Here is an 18,392-nt window from a genome sequence, read left to right as displayed (position 1 = left end):
TAAAAGTACATGCGTACTCTTCTCCAACAAGAGAGGTGTACTCCCAGATCCCGCTATAGACCTTCATGGGGAACGTCTATCTGTAAGCTCCGAGCATAAATTCTTAGGTATCATCTTAGACACTAAACTAACCTTTATTTCCCATCTGAAGTACCTTAAAGCGAAGTGCCTCAAGACTATGAACCTGTTGAAGCTGTTGTCACGCACATCCTTGGGAGCCGACAGGAGATGCCTCCTAAGCTTGTATAAAAGTCTAATATGATCACGCCTTGACTACGGAGCCATAGTCTATAACTCTGCTACACCTAGTGCTTTGAAAATGTTAGATACTATCCACCACTTGGGTATCCGCCTTGCTACAGGCGCCTTCAGGACAAGTCCTGTACAGAGCCTGTACGTTGAATGTAATGAATGGTCTCTACACTTCCAAAGGACATATTTAAGCTTCTCCTATGCCTTGAAGGTGAAATCAGATGTAGATCATCCGTGCCATCCAATTGCTTGCGATTTGTCCACGACCAGGCTGTTCCATAACCGCCCAGCCACTAGGCCTCCTCTGTCCCTCCGGTTGAAAGCACTGTCCGAAGAAACAGACGTCCCTCTTCTAGAGAATGTCCGAATGGCTCCTACTCGGCTTCCACCACCTTGGGAGTGGCAGACTATCGAATGTGACATCTCTTTCGTAGAAATTTCAAAACAAGCACCTGAGGCACATATACATTCACATTTCCTTGAGCTTCAGGAGAAATACTCCTGTGCTGAGTTTTATACAGACGCTTCAAAGTCTCCTGCTGGTGTTGCTTACGCAGCTGTAGGACCATCGCTTTTACTATCCGGTACACTTAACCCACATACCAGTATTTTTACGGCTGAAGCATACGCGATCCCCTCTTCAGTAAAACACGTAACTGAAACGACTCTCACTAGGGCTGTTGTGTTCACGGACTCCTTGAGTGTAGTCCGAGCCCTAATGAGTTTAAGAAAACATAAAAACACTGTCTTTAACGAACTCTATGCATTGCTATGCTCAGCTTATATGGGCAAACAAGTAATCATCCTATGCTGGGTACCTGGACACAGTGGTATAAAAGGCAACGAAGATGCTGATGAGAACGCCACCTCGGTAGCTTTTAGCGACACTGACATAAACATACCCCTTCCAGCCACAGACATTAAACCATACTTACGGCATAAGCTGAAGATGCACTGGCAGAAAGAGTGGGATACCCAGGTATCCAATAAACTGCACTTGATCAAACCTAAATTAGGGCACTGGATATCTGAAAAAACAGCGAGATACAAAGAAGTGCTCCTTTGTCGATTAAGAGTAGGTCATACCTTCGGCACCCACTCTTACCTATTGACTGGAAGTGATCCTCCATCATGTCGAAGGTGTGGCGACACCCTTACAGTGCTCCATGTCCTCATCCAGTGCAGAGAATTAGAAACTGAGCGTAAAAAGTACTTCCGTTCTGCGTATCGCCAGCAAATTCCACTTCACCCAGCATTTTTTCTTAGTAACGAACCGCTTTTTAACCTGGAAACAGTTTTAGCTTTTTAGATGAAATGAACGTCTTAGAAATAATTTGGCCGGGTCATATGTAGCAAAGCCTCGCCCTCAAGGCTGTAGCTGCAGTGACATTACTCTTTATAGAACATGCCTCTGAGCTGTGTACTTCAAAAGCCCTGTGGAGACAGTAGTTATTGTATGTCTTTATTAGATCAGTTTATCATAGTGAAACTTTTATGCACTTTTTATTTTGTTATAAATCATTGTCACTATATTTTATGCAGTTTACAGCGACCCGTTCTTAGGCCTCTTTACAGCCACACTACAATCACATTTGTAACTCAATTCAATCACTTCATTTATAATACATGAACAATTCATTACCATTTGTCATGGTGCTCTTTGGCCATACTTGGCCCTTGCGCCATTAAACACCACACATCAATCAATCAAGGGATACGGACACAAAAGTTGGCGGGTAGTTTTTTGCGTCGGAACCAAAGTTGAACTGTTGAAAATGACGAATACAACAAGCCGTTTTTAAAAAAAGAACAAGAAACATCTTTTTTTTGCAATTTTCTGTTGCACCTTGCCTTCAAGTGGCCGCCGGCAGAAGCTGAAATTTGACGCCATAACACCCAACCGCGCGCGCGGCCAAGGTCGGCTGCCATTGTCGCAGTGTTTCCGGGGGTGTCGGTCGCTTGCAGTGTTTAACCCCTTTCGGCGATCTTTGGACGTGGTCCGTCTGAAACATTATCCCCGTCGGCGCTCCACGCAGGTGGTACGTCTTACATGCACCTTCCCGCGGTTGTCGCTCGGTATTCACGCGCTCATCGTGGCGGCAGGAAATGCCCAGACATTGCTGTTATAACAGCATCGTCAGTCGTGACACGCCGTCACACACGTTTCCCATAGACGAGAAGGTGCGTAAACTTTGGATACCTGCCTGTCAGCCATCACGCCCAGCCTGGAGACCTCTAAAAAATGACTTCATTTGCGCGGACCACTTCGTCGATGATGATTATGTGACCAGCCCGACTGTGCTCAAAAGCCTCGGCATGCCGCTCAAAAGGCAACGCCTAAAGCCTGACGCTGTGCCATCGGTCTTCTCACGAAAACACAAGGCAGAAATGATCAGCGGCACATTTGAAAAGAGGAGGCGAAAAGATGTCAGTACTGTTCTCGTTCACTTGCAGCCTTCTTGTGCAGTGTGAGGGCGAGGCTGAGGTGAGATGCTCGAGGCTGGGCACGAAGGCAGTAATGTCTTTAAAAATGTTGGCAAAGCATAGTAAAACAATACAAGGCTAGCGAGCGCGAGCGGGACTCACGAGATCAGTCCTAAATGGCAGCGGGACAGACACACACACAGCTCTGCTTTTCCACAGGCTAAAAGCAGGAAAAACTGGGGAGAATGCCAGACAGGTGCTGCTATCTGTCGGGCGGCTGGCGAAGTGGACGTGAGTCTCGGAGGTACTGATACCTTACAACAGTTTCTCATGCCGACCTCATAAACTACTATTCTGTCATCCACACAGTGCTGAAGTACCCCGCAGCTGCCTCGCCCACATGCGCTCTTGAAAAAGCAAGTTTACAGAGGAAATGACAAATAATTCTTGCACAAGTGTCTGGTGCAGAGCGAAATCTTCGCGCTACGTTTCCCAAAAACCTGACCGGCACTTCCACGGCCGCCTGCTCTTCTTCGTCGCTTGATGCAGAAAGCTTGTAACCATAAGCGGTAATATTTCTTGCCAAGTTGGAATGGTCCTCGTCTTCAGACATGTACTCATCGCTGGTAGAGGCACCAGAACTCGAATCCATGCTCGCAATGGTGGCGTTTGTGCGCTTCGAATGACCGCGGCCGGCCAGTTGGCTATCCGCCGAGGGTGTCGTTACGTCACGTCTTCCAATTCCCGCAGGTTGGGTGGCAAGGTGTGCGCTCACAAAAACGCCAAAAATAAAGCCATCGGCTCACAAATGAGCTAAGTGACTACTTCTTTTCGGTGTAATCACACACTGAGAATTCATTTTCAGGATTTTCGTAAAGTTTTCAGATTTTGTGTCCATATCCCTTTAATGTCAACTAGAATATCAGCTACTCCTGTTTGCTCTCTAATCCACACTGCTGTCTTTTAAGGTTACACTTAAAGTTTTTTTCATTCCATAGCTTTTTGCATGGTCCTTCACTTTTTCTCAAGCTGTCTTGTTAACCTCCAAGTGTCTGGCCAAATGTTAGTACCAGGAAAATACATTTATAGTACACTTACCAGACATTATCAACACAGTTCCATCTAGGATCGCTACAGCCCACATGTGCTTCTGATTCATTGCATATGAAAAAGGCAACAACTGCATATAAATGCAGTATAACAAAGTGTAGCATGAAAAACCACCTTTGTGCAATATTTCAGCACAACTGAGTCGGCTGTTGAACGGGAAGAGCCATTTACAATAGGCTGTCTTTATTTACACAGTGTGTTATATACAGGGTGTTTCAGCGAACACTCAAAATTTGCAAATTGCATATTGCAAATTGCAATATGGGCCATCAGGTAATTAGTTAAAAACTTAATTAGTGAATTTTTGTTTATCATTCGATTATGCATTTCAATTTCTTGTGCAAGTAATGTCCGCCTCTTTGAGTAGACCAGCTCATGAACTAGAATTGTGCTTTTTGTCACAGGCAACCTTTAAGAATTTTTGAAAGTGTTCGCTGAAACACCCTGTATACAGGGTGTTCATTTTTATGCATTACGGAATTTTTAGAAATCACCTGTGGCAGGTAGCATAATGCTTATCATTGAGCTGGGTTATTCGATGAGGTGGACATTATCAACACGAGAAATCGAAACACACATTCAACTAATTAACAAAAATTCACTAATTAACTTTCTAGGTAATTACTTTAGTCGGCGAGCTTGACAGGTGTATCCACTTGGAATGAATTTCCAGAATGACACCAGTTTGGAGATAAGCGCCATCAAACTCACCGTAAAAATGCACTGTTGTAGCACTTTTTTTACCAAAATGCTGTTTTATACATTGAAGCATGAAAGTAACTGGAACACCCATGTAGTTCGTTCCTCACTTTGGGAAATATCTCGAAACTGGTGTCATCCTGGAAATTCATTTCAAGTGGATGCATCTTGCAAACTCAACGGCTACAATTCGTAAATTGCAATGTGTGTCGTAAAGTAATTAACTAAGAAGTTCATTAGTCAATTTTTGTTAATTAGTTGAATATGTGTGTTGATTTCTCATGCTACTAATGTCCGCCTGTTCGAATAACCCAGCTCAACAATAAGAATTATGCTACATGCCGCAGGCGATGTTGTAAATTCTGTAAAGCCTAATTTTGAACACCCGGTATATGTATCCTGAAGAGTGAAGATTTCACCCAGGAAGTTAGTAATCATCTTTAGGCTTTAAGTATTTTGCCCTAATGTCAAGTTTGCATTGCTGCCTTGTAACTCATCCTAGTTGTGTGTCGCTGTAGGTGGTCCTTGGCTGTTTATAAGGAAAATGGTGAGAAGTGGTTGGCAGTCGGGCAATGCTGCAGAAGGCCATGTCTCCGTAGGGCCTGGTTGTCATTTCTCACCCAGGGTACCCACGGGCCCAGATGAAAGTACCAGCTGTATCTTAACATTGAATTTGCATAAACTTGGAGTGTAGTGCCAGTGACGGCTTTGAAGCCTTGAACAAGTATTATTTTACGTAATATTCCACTAACAGTTGGGAACAAATTCCTTGAGCAGGCAACAATGCAGCCAAGATGCTGTTATCACTAAATAAAAAGCTAACACTCACCTTCCCAGTTTTATTTAACAATTCTGTCTTCAAATGGTCCAAGAATGAACATGTTTGCAGCTGGTATAGTGGAATGCCTGCCATGCTTCTTTGTTGTGACACCACTGCATAAATATTTGCCGTTGTGATGCCAGCCTTTCCTTGCCATCTCCTGCAGTTAGCAAACCCACCAGTTTTTGTGATTTCTGCTGTATACATCTCGTGCTCAAAAAGGAAGTTAATCCTCGATAAGATAATGCACTTGACTTGTCTTCAGTGTCTTGCTACATTGAAGGAGAAGCTGGTATTTTATGCCAGTTTATTCTGTACTCGTGCATTCTTTCACATGGTTCTTCTTCCTTTTCTTCAGTACTGGTGTTTAAAACTTAAGCTTCATGTTATATTTTTTATTTCAAAATGTGAAGTAAGATTTTGGCAGTGGGCAGTATGCTTCAAGATGGCTGTTTTTTTGTCATTTCTGTATACCACTTATAACCTTCTTGAAGGCTAGCAGTATCCTGTAATGAATAAACTAGCGGAAACACTTCTTCCCATTTGCTGGGAATTTAAAATTTGCGTTCATTGCTAAGCAAGCCACACCTTCTGTTTATTTTCAAATTTTGCTTTATTTAAGCTCATAAGAATAAACTGACAGGGATATGCCTCGTGCTAGAAAATTCCACTCAAATCAATGTTAAAATTTCACTCGTATTTTTATTTTAATGAAAATTGGATTGTTCCAATAAAGTGCTGTGTGACTCCCACCCAAGTAATACCTACATGCTGATGGCCTTGAGGGGTACCTTGAATAAATAATAAGAATCCAAAGTCTAGAAAGAATATGTAGCAACAAAAAGAAAAGTTGGGTTTTTAGAAGGGAATGTGCTGGCTGTTGAAAATATAATCAGACTTTTTGCCCCTTTAAAGTTAATCAGAAGAAAATCCAGGAGTAAGACAAGAAGGATCATTGCATAGAACATCAGCAAGGACAGTGTTTGTATTAGACATGTTCATAAATAAAAATTTTTAAGGACCCCTCACCAGGTTTTGGTATGGCAAACGGAGAAGTGTGGCGTATAAATTACAGTAAAACCTCGGTGATACGAATCTCGTGGGGTCGCGTGAAATATTCGTATCACCCGAAATTCGTATCATGAAAACATACACAATATCAAGAAAAATGAATTTATTTTTACCAGAAAAGATTTCTAATAGTGGAATCCCATTGATACCTTCCTCGCTGCTGCGTTTTCCCGGCTGCTACGTCGCGTTTTCGCGGTCCCGACCTAAATCCCATTGACTTCCATGTATAGTCGAATCGCGATAATTTGAACTCGCAGGGGCCCAAGAATTTGTTCGAATTAAAAGGACTTAATTTTGAAATATTCGTGCACCATAGCACTACGTACAAACGTGCAATTCGGGAAATATTGCGGCGCGCAAGCACATATCGAGCGAGGGCCACGAAACTGCCCGCGCTCGCTTCGCGATAACGGCAGAAAACGAAACTTCAGGGAGCGGGCGGCGCAGGCACGGCGAGAGAGCGAGATTTTGGTTGTAAAGAGGCGACACGGCGACGGGCGTGCACGGGGACCGTCGCAGGTGAGGGAGGAGGGCGGCAGGGAAGCGGATTTGGCTTCGACAACTCTGTCGCTTCAGTGGCTCCCCTCGCCCTTCCTCTCAACCATGGTGTACTCTCAACACGCTCGTAGCCCCCTCACCTTCGACTGTCTCCGTGCGCGTCCGCCACTCCCGCCAGCCCGGCGCCGCTTAGCCCGCTCCCTGAAGTTTCGGTTTCTGCCGTTGAAGCGAGCGTTGGCCGATCTGGGCCTCCGCCGTTGCTTCCCTCTGCGCTGCAGCCGCAGCGTTGGCTGAGACGTCGTACGTCTTCCAGCGCCACGCATAAACGGCGACCTTGGCGTGACGCCGTAGTTCTATTTTTTCCCCCTCCGCGCGGCGTTGAGAGTCTCGCCTAAGCTTTTGCTCTCTGGCGGTTGTCGGAGCAATGCCGGTTGGAGGTGCCGCCACGTGATTTGGCGCGCTGCTGAGAGCATTGTCGGTGCGCGGTGTAAGTTGCAACAAGCGACCGGCACGTTGCAGATACGACGCACCCGCGCGGGTGCCGTTACTGCCGTATCCTGAAAGCGATCTGCGACGTGCGCATAGTGCGCGCCCGCGCGGACCTTATCGTCAAAATGATCTGCGATGTTGACAAAGTGCACCTAGTGCCAGTAGCTTCGTATGCGCTGTGCCTTCGACGTTTAGTTCGCGTTGAAGCGAGAGACAGCGCAAAGGTCAATTCGCTCGCTGCTGCTGCTGCGTTTCCGTTGCTTCACCTTTCGGGCGAAACTGTGGCTTTTCTCTCTCTCTCTCTCTCTCTTTTCGCGGTCCCTTGAAAAACGTATCAACGGGACGTTTTCTTCTTGTCCAAATCGTCAACGATCGCCTTCTGAAAGGCGTATAAGTGCGCGCACGTGATCTTGGGAATGTTTTCGCACGCTACTGAACGCCAGAGCAAGTCGAGTGCAGGGAGCGTTTTGGCCGTCGGGGCTGCGCCGCGGTCGTCGTTGCAGCATTGGTCCTCGTCTAATTTCTCGCTAAGCATCGGCTAGGCTGTGATGTGGTCCGGTCCGCTCGGTGTGGGGCCAATGAGAGATTGCGCAGCCGCGTGACGTAGTCGGTTGCTTGGCGACTATGGATCCCGCCCAGATCCCGTTGTGCCGGCTTGTCTGTGCCGGTGGCCCCGCAGGCTCGGCCGCCGCCGCTGTTGCTCACGCGTTCGTCTGATCTGTAGCGGCGCGGCAACACGCTCGGAACAGCCGATTTTTTTCGTATTGTGAGCAATGTATTTCGGCCGGGGAATGTTACGAATTCGTGTCACACCGAAATTCGTACCAGCCGGGTTCGCATCATCAGGGTTTTACTGTATGTGCCGACGATCGTGTCTCAGAGCCGCTCCACAGCACGAAAACAGTTCAAATTCAAAATGAAAGCCTGTGCAGTCTACCTTTCAAACCATCCAATGCAGAATGTGCAATACCACCAGTCAAAGTGTGCCACACTGCGAAAAATGAAAAGAAGGAGAAAAAAAAGAGGCTGTGTTTGTCACTCCGTTATAGGGGAAGGCAAGGAAGGATTGTTGCTTATGGGCACCAGTTGAGGAAAAGGGGGAGGGTGTCGATGTTGACAGTCAAGCTCAGCTCTGCCAGCATGTCAATGCTACATTTCAATTCCTCCCATATCCTCTAATCTCGAACCAATTTGAAAAAGTTGTGCGATAAAATGCTCACCAGACGGCACCTACACATTCCAGTGTATCAGGGGTGTAGCCAGGGGGGAGGGACCAAACCAGGCACATGGCCCTCCTCCCTCCCTTAAAATTTCGGTGTACCAAGACTCCACCTGCCGCAGCCCTGCCTTCCCCACTCCTCCCCGACTACTCGAAAGAAGTTCCTGGCTATTCCTGCAGTGTATATAACCAAAATTTGCAGTGGGACCTAGTGAAGGGTCCTTTAAGGTAGGGTATACTGCATTGCATTGTTTATTTTTTAAGTAGACTTGTTGATGGTCATCATCTTAAATATTATCCTTCAAACTAAAATGTGAGGGAAGGAGGGGGATAGAGGACTTGACTGGCACAGGATAAACAGAGTAGAGCATGCTATGCATACATTTTGCTGCTTGTACTGGCTCGATCGGTCTTAAATTTTCTGTGAAGTTGTGCCTCAAGTTTTTTTTCCAAAAGCTAGCTCGTTGCCCTGCTTTGCTTAATACCAGTGTCCACTCCCTTTTACACATAGTCGTTTCTATGGTGGTTAGCCCCAAAAATGGAACAAAGATCTAAGATTAATGTCCAGTATCTAAAATAGTTATGCTAGTATGAGGGCCCTAGCTTGAAACGCGATGTATCTTTTTTTTCTGTTGTAACATGACGGCCATAGATTCGCACTAACTCTTCCTCATTTTGGGTGTGTTTACAGCATTTCAAACAAGGCTTGCTATGGAGGAATGTTAGGGCTTTATCTACTGTATCATAGACACCACATGAAATACCTGTCAGCATGTCGTATAGTATAAGAATGCATGTCATTCATGTTTATTTTTTCTGCCAGGCTGTGTGTGTTGAGGAATGAGGCTATTTAGATGCATTTCGACGACACTTCAGCTCATATTGAGACAATAGCAAAACATGTTATCTGCGACTTAGAGATGGAACATACTTGGTGCTATTCAGTCTTTACAGGATGATTTAGATGGGTAGGCACTTTGGCCGAAAGGCGATTTTGGCTTCTGAGCAATTTACTGCTAATAGGGCTGCTTGAACATTTGGAATGTCTTAGAGGCAATTTGTTCTCAACCATTAGATTATGGCCTTTTAGGGCAAAAACAGGTCAAACTTTGGAGTTGCTTATAGCTTAAAAAAAGAAGAGCTGCAATTGTATTGGTTCCAGTGTAAGCATAGGGTCTGTTCTGGTACTCTATACCTCGTACAAAATAAATTGAAAAAATTTTAGGCATCCAAGTGTAGTTAAGTTGTAAAGCATTTAAATGTCTTCATAGAAGAAAAACCTATAAAATTACTTGCTGAGAATACTGGAGGCAAATCTGGTGCTCCAGTTGTTCAACCACACTAGAAATTATGATTAGTATTACATGGATTTTCTTATTGTTTAGCGTGACTGCATTAATGAATTGCATAACAGTTTCCTTTCAATGTTCTTTGAATTTCAGTTTTGTTTTATGCTAGCCTTGCAAAATTGCTGAGTGATGCTAGTGGATGACATAAACAAGTATATTCGAGAACGTTGTTGAATATAGAAGGAGAAAGTTCAGACAAATCCGGGAGCTGTCCGCCATTCCCGTGCTGGTCTATCTGCCACAGAGGTAGTGCACAATATACACTAATACCAGGTTTTTCACCCCGAGTTCAACACTGATTGGCAACTTTTATACACAGCTTTGACACAATCACCGGAAAAGATGGTAAATTGATAATGATCATGGTCTAAATAGCTGAATTGGGTCCACCGTCCTAGTTTGTCTTATTTTTCCTTGTATTGTCATGCACTGCAGTAGCTCGTGACTAATGGCATTGTGCTGCCAAGCACAAGGTCGTGTGTTTAATCCCGGCCGCAGCTGCCTGATTCTCATGGGGATGGAATCCAAAAACAGTGAATACTTGTGTACCGTGATTTGGCTGCACATTATAGAACCCCAGGCGGTTAATATTTATCCTTAGTCCCCTACTACGCTGTTCCTCATGACCCACTGTGCAGTTTCTGGAAGTTAAAACAGCAAATTTCTTTATTGTTTCTTGCCATTCTTGAAATATTTGGTGCTTTGCCCTTTGTCCGCACAACCATGACTAGCTTGATAGTGCTGCCGTGCTCTGCAGTTTTCATTTTTGTTTTGTACTTTTTTTTTTGCTTGTCTTTAAAGGCCCTTCCTTCTACCAGTGGGGAATGTTCAACTAAGAGATCTCCTGGCAGGCCACCCGCTTTCGTGGTTATGAAAGATGCTCAGGAGGTATGGCAGTAGCAATATGAGTGATAAGTTGCCTTTTCTTCTTTGCCATTTCTCTGCTTTCTTCTATGGTGGTACCAGATGTTAAAAAATTCTTTGAAATGGTGACCGCCGTTGGAGAATGTTAACTCTTGTTACCACAAAAAATGTGCTTATTTTTGGTGTTTCAGTGTTTTAACATATTATTTTATAACGTAGTAGTCGTAGCGTACACTGCAATACATAAAATGATATCCTGATTACTGGTGTTTTGAATGGATGTATAGCAGTAATAATTGCTCGGACAATGTTTGAGAATTCTTATGTGAAATTAAAAGAAGCACCTCAAGGAACACTAATGAAAGTAATGACTTGCTAGATTTACTTTAGGTACTGAGAGTAAAATAAATCTGAAATATACAAATTATGCACCTGGTTCCTAGTTCCCAACTTTTCTAAATCAAATCACGCGAAAAATTATGAAGATTTGTTGGTGTTAATACTAGCCGTAGTGGTGCCCACGCTGTGCGAAAAAGCAGTAGCTTCTCAAATGGGAAAACAGGTAAGTTTCTATTGTGCAGGAAGCATTTGTTTTTACTCAGTGCAGTGAGCATGTAGTTTTTATAGTGCATTCTTTATGCTTGTGAAGCAATAGTGAACAAACCAGAAAGCATCTAGAAGCCTCCTAATGCTTTGTTATTGCATTCAATCAGCTTTATTGCGTAATCAAGGTGGTCTAGTGTGCATTCAACTGGCGCTAGAGCCTCCACATGCTTCGTGTAGTCCCTGTACAGTACAATACAGTAATGTATAGTGTTGCACAATATTGTACAGTAATGAATAAGGGCACTTGCAGAGGCGGTATTAAAAATGTAAGAGATTAGACAGCTAGTCAAGCTTCAGTCAAAGGTCGGTCTGAAATTGCTCGCGTGCTCTTCTGTGAGTAAAAGCCCCCCACGATGGCAAGGATTGCTCGTAATAATTTGAACACGCTGTCAGAGTGCTGGTGGATAGAAGCAACCCGCGGTGGGAAAATAAAGTTGCACTTGATATTGGTCAAACACAATTATCAAAATAACACGCACTCATGAGCACCTACTGCTGTTTAAGGCATTATTAAAACATCCTGTATGGCGGATCGGAGAATTTACAGCCTGAGAGCAGCTTCTGCATCTTCACTGATGCTGCCCCTTAAAAATTATGTTGCCAAGTCGACCAAAGTGCTAATTTTGCTTCTCTTTATTTAATAAGTGCCATGAGCACTGGAGGCTAGTTTTGACGATACCTCTAATACTCCCTAATCTGCCAAATATTGTCAAACCTGACGAATAGGTAAAGTTCAGTCATCATTTCAGATGGTGCATTATGTTGCTGGTTGAAGAAATTCAATGAGAATGTTTCACGAGTACAGAAACTGTAGATCAAATTTATTGATTTCTATAGTTGCAGTAACAAAAGAGTTAAGTAACTTTTAAAGGTGCCTGCAAAAGGAACTTAAAAATAAATTTTAAACATGCTTCACTGGGGATTTTAAAACATTTATTGTATCATATAACATAGGTGAGATGGAATTTTCATGTTTGCTTCCTATGTTCTGCATTAATGTTGACATGAAATAACATATATTCTCATAAGTCTTTTATAGCCAGTTGAATTTAGGAAAACGTTTGGTTTCACAATCTTTAGTCATCGAATAAACAAGCACTCTCTGGCCTTCTCTTTCTTTCTATCTTTCATTTTTTTCTAGCCTATTCAAGGTTTGTTTTTAAAGCATGTTGTTTGATGTTGCTGATGCACTACATACAGGATGCCTAAATAGACCCTGTTGAAAGCTTTGATGTGCAGCACTATGCAAGCAGACACAGTGTCCAATGGGTATATTACATGACCAAAAATTAACTCATAATAACCATGAAACAATGAATGAAATAAATCTATGCAATTCTTAACACTTATCTGCGGTATTGTAACATGCTGCATTGGAAAATGCCCTGTCTTTGGGTAAACGTCACCAGCAAACATTCACATGTCAAACACTAAGCAATGCATGTAACCTCTTATTCCATGAATCATTTCTTGAAAAAAGGTTCCTAAAACAATTATTTTTTTGTGCTCAGTAAAATTTTTGTACAAAAGAATATCTAGAAATGCATTTAACTTTTTCCGTACCACGCCCATTGGGCATGGTTAGCCCTCTGTTGATGGTTTGAAACACCACTTTCGAGACCTTCCGTGTCGCTCATGGACACACTGCGCCATCGGACGTGAAAGAGCAGAAACCACATTTTAGTTTTCTAAGCAGTTCACTTTTTCCCGCCAAGCAGTAATTTTTCAATGCGCTCCGAAGTTTCGCGATCGTCAAACCAGAATGCAAAAATGTCTGGCTCCGGAAACAGTGCGCACACTTCGGGAGATCGCAGATATCGCGATTCTGCTGCCTCTGCGGCTGATCTTATCGATACGTTGAATAGCAGCGTAGTGTAGTTAACTGTAGTGCTTGCAGTTACCTTTTTGTAGCGAAGTACCTGTTCAATTAAAAATGTTGATTTTTTGGAGATAGTGCCTAATTGACGGCAATATATTTTGTATATCTCATAATTTTCATAACATTTTTTTTCTTAGTAGATACAAGCATGTCTTAACAAACCTTGTTCAATTTTATTGCACAATCTTGATTTTAACAATTTATAGCTTTTTATGACATACATCTCGTTATTAAACTTTTTATGCATGAAAAGTGCATTCATTTTGCTTTCTAGATGTTTATGTAATACATTAAATATTGAGTGAAGTAGTTTCTTTAGAAAAAAGCATCTGCCATAACATGCAAAAAAACACATAAAACACCTACTTTCCACATGGTAGGGAAAGAGTTGAACAATCTTCTGTTTGAAGACCACTGAAAAAAGTTATTGAGAACTAAAAGAATGTTTGCCTCAACAGTGTAGAGAGCTTGGCTAGTTGGTACAGATTCATTGTGAAGGAATGCAAACAGCTGACACAGAACACATATGACACCACAAGCACTTGTGGTGCCTAGGTGTTCTGTGTCCATCTGTTTGCATTCCTTCACAATGAATGTTGGCCTCTGTACAACATGAAATGGATATAATAAATGTACTTGAAGTAAAGCAAGCATAAAAAATGTCCAAATCTCTTGCACTGCAATAACTTGCAAACTTGGGTGATTTACTTGCATCCATTGACGATACCCTGTTAGGGCTTTATCTACTGTATCATAGACACCACATGAAATACCTGTCAGCATGTCGTATAGTATAAGAATGCATGTCATTCATGTTTATTTTTAGTGAGATGTCTTTTTTATCAGGCAATTTAGGACCACTGTTGGGCAGCTTTTTCATTGCTATCACTCTCAGACTTGAAAGTTGCTTGTGTCTAAAAGGAGTTCCTCCCAACTTCTTCCAAGTTGGGAGGAACATATTTCAGTGTTTGGTTTTTGCAGTTGTGCAGACATGCAGTAAAGCATACATCAGAAGAAGTAGTGCTTTATGAGGAGCACACCATTTATCTTCTTATCAGTGTTAACAATGTCCACGTTTATGCATGCTTTACTGCAAGTGCTGTGCAAGTACATAAGTGTTTTGGTGCTATGTCAGTGCAGTGCATGCAAAAAAGCACTTATTGCATATCTTTTACATTGACATTGTGAAGGGAGAGAAAAGTTTATTGATATGAAAGGCACAGAGATCAGTACGAGGTACATTCTTCAGGCCATATCATAAGAAGCCAACAAACAATGACACCAAGGACAACATAGGGGAAATTACTTGTACTTGCTCTTGAATTAAAGAAATGATAAATTAATGGAAATGAAAACGGATGAAAAAACAACTGTCTGCAGGTGGGGAACGAACCCACATCTTCGCATTACGCGTGTGATGCTCTCACCATTGAGCTACCGTGGTTTGTGAGTGGTGGTGCTTGCTAACACTCCCAGGGTTAGTTGTAGTTGTAAAACATAAATACCCCGGAAAGTGGATGGGAAAACGGTTGTAAAACCGTTTTCCGTTTTCAATTCTAAAACTCGGCGGTGTTGCGCGAAACCGCCGCCCGCCCGCGCCTTCATGGCGCTGCCGTTGCCCCTAGCTTCACTTCCCCACTAGCCGGCTACGCGAACTGGCCAGACGAAATACGCTTTGCAGTGTTGGCGTATTCTGTGGTTGGTTGTTGACGGCGGATTTCAGGAAGCATGTCATCCGCGAAACTGTAGCCTTTGCCGTGTTTGTTAAGCATATTTAGCAGACGATGCCAACGTACTGCGTTCCTGACTGCAACAAGCGGCTATCGAACGATGTCGACAGTTCGGCGTGCCACTTGTGTGCTCCCAGCAATGCGACACTTCGCTCGGTGTTGAACAGAGTGATTCCTCGTGCCGACCGGGAACTCTCTGCGAAATCCATGGTGTGTGATTTACACTTTCTTGAGCAGGACATCTTAAAGTCTTTGTGCATATAATCAATCGACAGACGGTTGAGGTGCCACGAGACAAGTAGACACTTGCCGAGGGTGCAGTGCTGAAAGTGTTCCCGAACCTTCCCTCATATCTGTCGAACCAACCGGGGGAAAAAAAACGCAAACGAAGAGAGATGTTTGGTGACCTGTTCTGGGCCATCTTAGAAGAACTGTCAGAGAATACGCTGAATCGTGTTGGGTGCCTCTTGCGCTTTCAGGAACTGAGTGCACGCATCATTGAATTTTTAACAGCAAAGCTGTTTAAGCTTTTTCCTTCCCCGCGTAGTGTTCGCAAAAACTCGCCTAGCGATGACGTCACTGCACACAGCTGTGCTTCGCATCACCTTGCAATAGCCAATAATAAGCTAATTGATGATCAATCAATAAACAATAAATTCCGGGAAATGCTGGAGATGACTTGGTAGTGCTTAGCCTAGCCCAAATACATGGCCAATACCTTGCGAACAATCAATAGCCAATTGATCAATAATCAATAAATTCCAGAAAATGCTGGGGATGACTTGGTAGCGATTAGCCTAGCCCAAATATGTGGCCAATACCTTGCGATAGCCAATCAATAGGTAATCGATCAATAATCACAAAATTCTGGAGAAGCATAACCTGTATAAGGCCAGGACCAGCTGGGTGCCAATCAGCTCCGCTGTTTCTTTATCTTTGCGCCACTTGTGCAAGCTACGCTAATTTCTATTTAGTCACGCGCATGTATACACGCATACCTTGCATAAAAATGCATTCTTAGGTAAAGTTCCTGGAGCAGCAGTGGGGATCTAGTCTTGAAGTAAAAGCAGCGAGGAAATGTGCCAAGCTGCTGTAGGGGGAGTTGGTTTCCATGCAAGCCCAAATCATATGTCTAGATTATGTACCTTGTGACAGTTTAAGTCTTAGCTATATATAGGGGTGTACAGTTGTTTTTTACTTCGTTTTCTTTAATAAAGCATTCTTGGTTTACAAGAAAGTTGTGCTGTTATTTTTGTGGATAACAAATTATGTCTCGCTAGCTGGCATATAACTGCCCCATACTAAAGCGTTAAGCAAGTAAAAGCAGCAAGAAAACGTGCCAAGCTGCTGTATGGGAAAAGTAAACTGCGTGAAAAGTTTAGGTGGCAGGAAGAAACACACGACACTTAAAAACGCAGCTTCTGCGCTTCGTCGTATGCATTTCTTCCTATCGTGCAGTTTACCGCTCTTTCAGTATGAACCAACTATAGCCCGATATATGTTATCGCTGTAGGTCGATACCGATTTTGCATGGTATCACTAATTCGGACTATAGGGAGAATGCCAGCGAGTGTGAAACACACGCAAGCTGCCCGTCCGCACGAGCTCAAGGCTGCAGCGAGGCGTCTGCAGTGGAGCGTGATGGAACGGCGCCGCCATCTGGCGGCTGCCCAAGGAGTGGCAACAGCGGCAGTAAGCGCACGGGCGGAGAGTTTTACTACTGAAGCTTGTCTAGTAACGTTGGCACAGCTATTAAATGGTCGCCATCATCCACGTGCAAGATATGCGAGTTCCTTCGGGAGGAGCAATATCAAAGGCACACTCACACACATATCACCTTTCTTGTTGATGCAAAATGCCTCATATATCTCACATGCACGCTGGTCACCATAGCACCTTAGTATTTTGCATTTGTCAAACAATGCATGACAACCACAACGGGAGCTATGCATAGCTAGGTGGCTGCTAACGCACCTCTTCAATAAATTGGAGTGTTCTCTGACGCGGTCATTAATACAATGGCCAGTTTAGTCGATGTGACATCGACCACACGAGATGGGGATCTTGTACACTACGTTGTGGCAGCAATTAAATGGCTTTTTTGTGTGTTTCTTATCACATGTGTGGGGCCCCGTGTCTTCCCTATTCACTCCTTGGCTAAAATGGTGGGAGAATACATGGCTGTAATGTGTAATGATAGAGGGAAGACATATGCAGTAGTTATAGCTTCAAAATGCCCTGAGGTGGCGATGCCTTTCGGTTGGAGACAAATACCCCTTTCCAGGCGTTGAGGTTCCATAATGTCAGAGCACCAGGCCGGGAGTGCGCTTGTACCTATTTTACCTGTAGCCAAGCACCAGGCCAGGGGACATTTTTACCCGTTAGAAAAACAGATGGGTTTCCAGTAGCACCGTGAGTTGAGCTTTGTACCTCCCGCATACAAGGCGGATGCTCTACCGCTAGGCCACCACTGCGGTTACAAATGATGCGAGAGATTATCTTGTGTCATTCTCGGCATCAAAGGTGCCGAGATTGCACGCATGGTAACTATTTGCATAAGCTTGCCATCCACTTCCCTTAGTGCAAAAAAAAATTTCCTCACACCCTAATTTGAAATTTTGTATCCTCATTCTGTTTTGTGATGTTGAGCGTAGCCAAAGCAATCATGTGACAAAGCCAGCTTGGTATTGGTGGATGGCCCATTATTTGTAAGATGTTTTGTATTTTTGTTGCTCTTACCCTTTGAGTATCTTCCTGTATTTATTCTGCTGACAAGGGAATAAATCGATAGTTGCAAGTAGCGCTCTGTTGTGTGTGTTTCTCTTCCGTGCATCTCGTAAAAATGTTGCGCAATCCAACTTCTAGTACGCTATACCAAAAGGCCCTGTCTTCAACTTTAGCAACTTCTCTCTCTCATTGCGGCGTGCAGCGCTGTGCCGACGCAGCTAGGCATGACCTCCATGATTGCATGAAACAGGCACTAGCCGGCCAAGCCAAGCTGGCATGCTCACACAGCGGAGCTGCGGGTCCAGGAAAAAACGGAGGATCAGATAGTTTCGCTTTCAAGGGCTGAAGGCATCCATGTGTATGTCCGCATTCCTGGCGCTGTGCTAAGCTTTGTTGGCCGTATACTTCGGCGGGTTTCACGACAATATGAGCGAGCCAAGTGGAAAGTAGAAGCGAAAGACCGTCCCATTGGAACATAAGGAGGTTATTGTAACGGCTGTCACGTCAGGTGCTAAAGAGCCGCATGTTGCACATGTCGGAGAGTCTTTTGCTGCTGTTCCATTGAATGTTTATTGCGTACAAGGCTGTGTATAGCGGTTCTGCGGGGCCGCAGATCCGTAGTCTTGTTTAAAGGGAAACTGAGACATCCACCCAA

General features: G+C 43.8%; 1 protein-coding gene across 1 annotated transcript in view; it reads left to right on the top strand.

The window, feature by feature from the left end:
- LOC119444185 (histone acetyltransferase KAT5-like) overlaps nucleotides 1-18,392 on the top strand; it is a 103,012-nt gene that overhangs the window by 27,149 nt on the left and 57,471 nt on the right. Inside the window, exon 5 of the mRNA XM_049660478.1 lies at nucleotides 10,733-10,819. Within this exon, the coding sequence (XP_049516435.1) occupies nucleotides 10,733-10,819 (87 nt within the window). The remainder of the gene's footprint in view (nucleotides 1-10,732; nucleotides 10,820-18,392) is intronic.

This window comes from Dermacentor silvarum, chromosome 1 (assembly GCF_013339745.2).
Source record: "Dermacentor silvarum isolate Dsil-2018 chromosome 1, BIME_Dsil_1.4, whole genome shotgun sequence".
NCBI classification, from domain to species: Eukaryota; Metazoa; Arthropoda; class Arachnida; order Ixodida; family Ixodidae; genus Dermacentor; species Dermacentor silvarum.
Note: the sequence above shows the minus strand (reverse complement) of the source record. Positions and strands in the feature narration are given on the sequence as shown.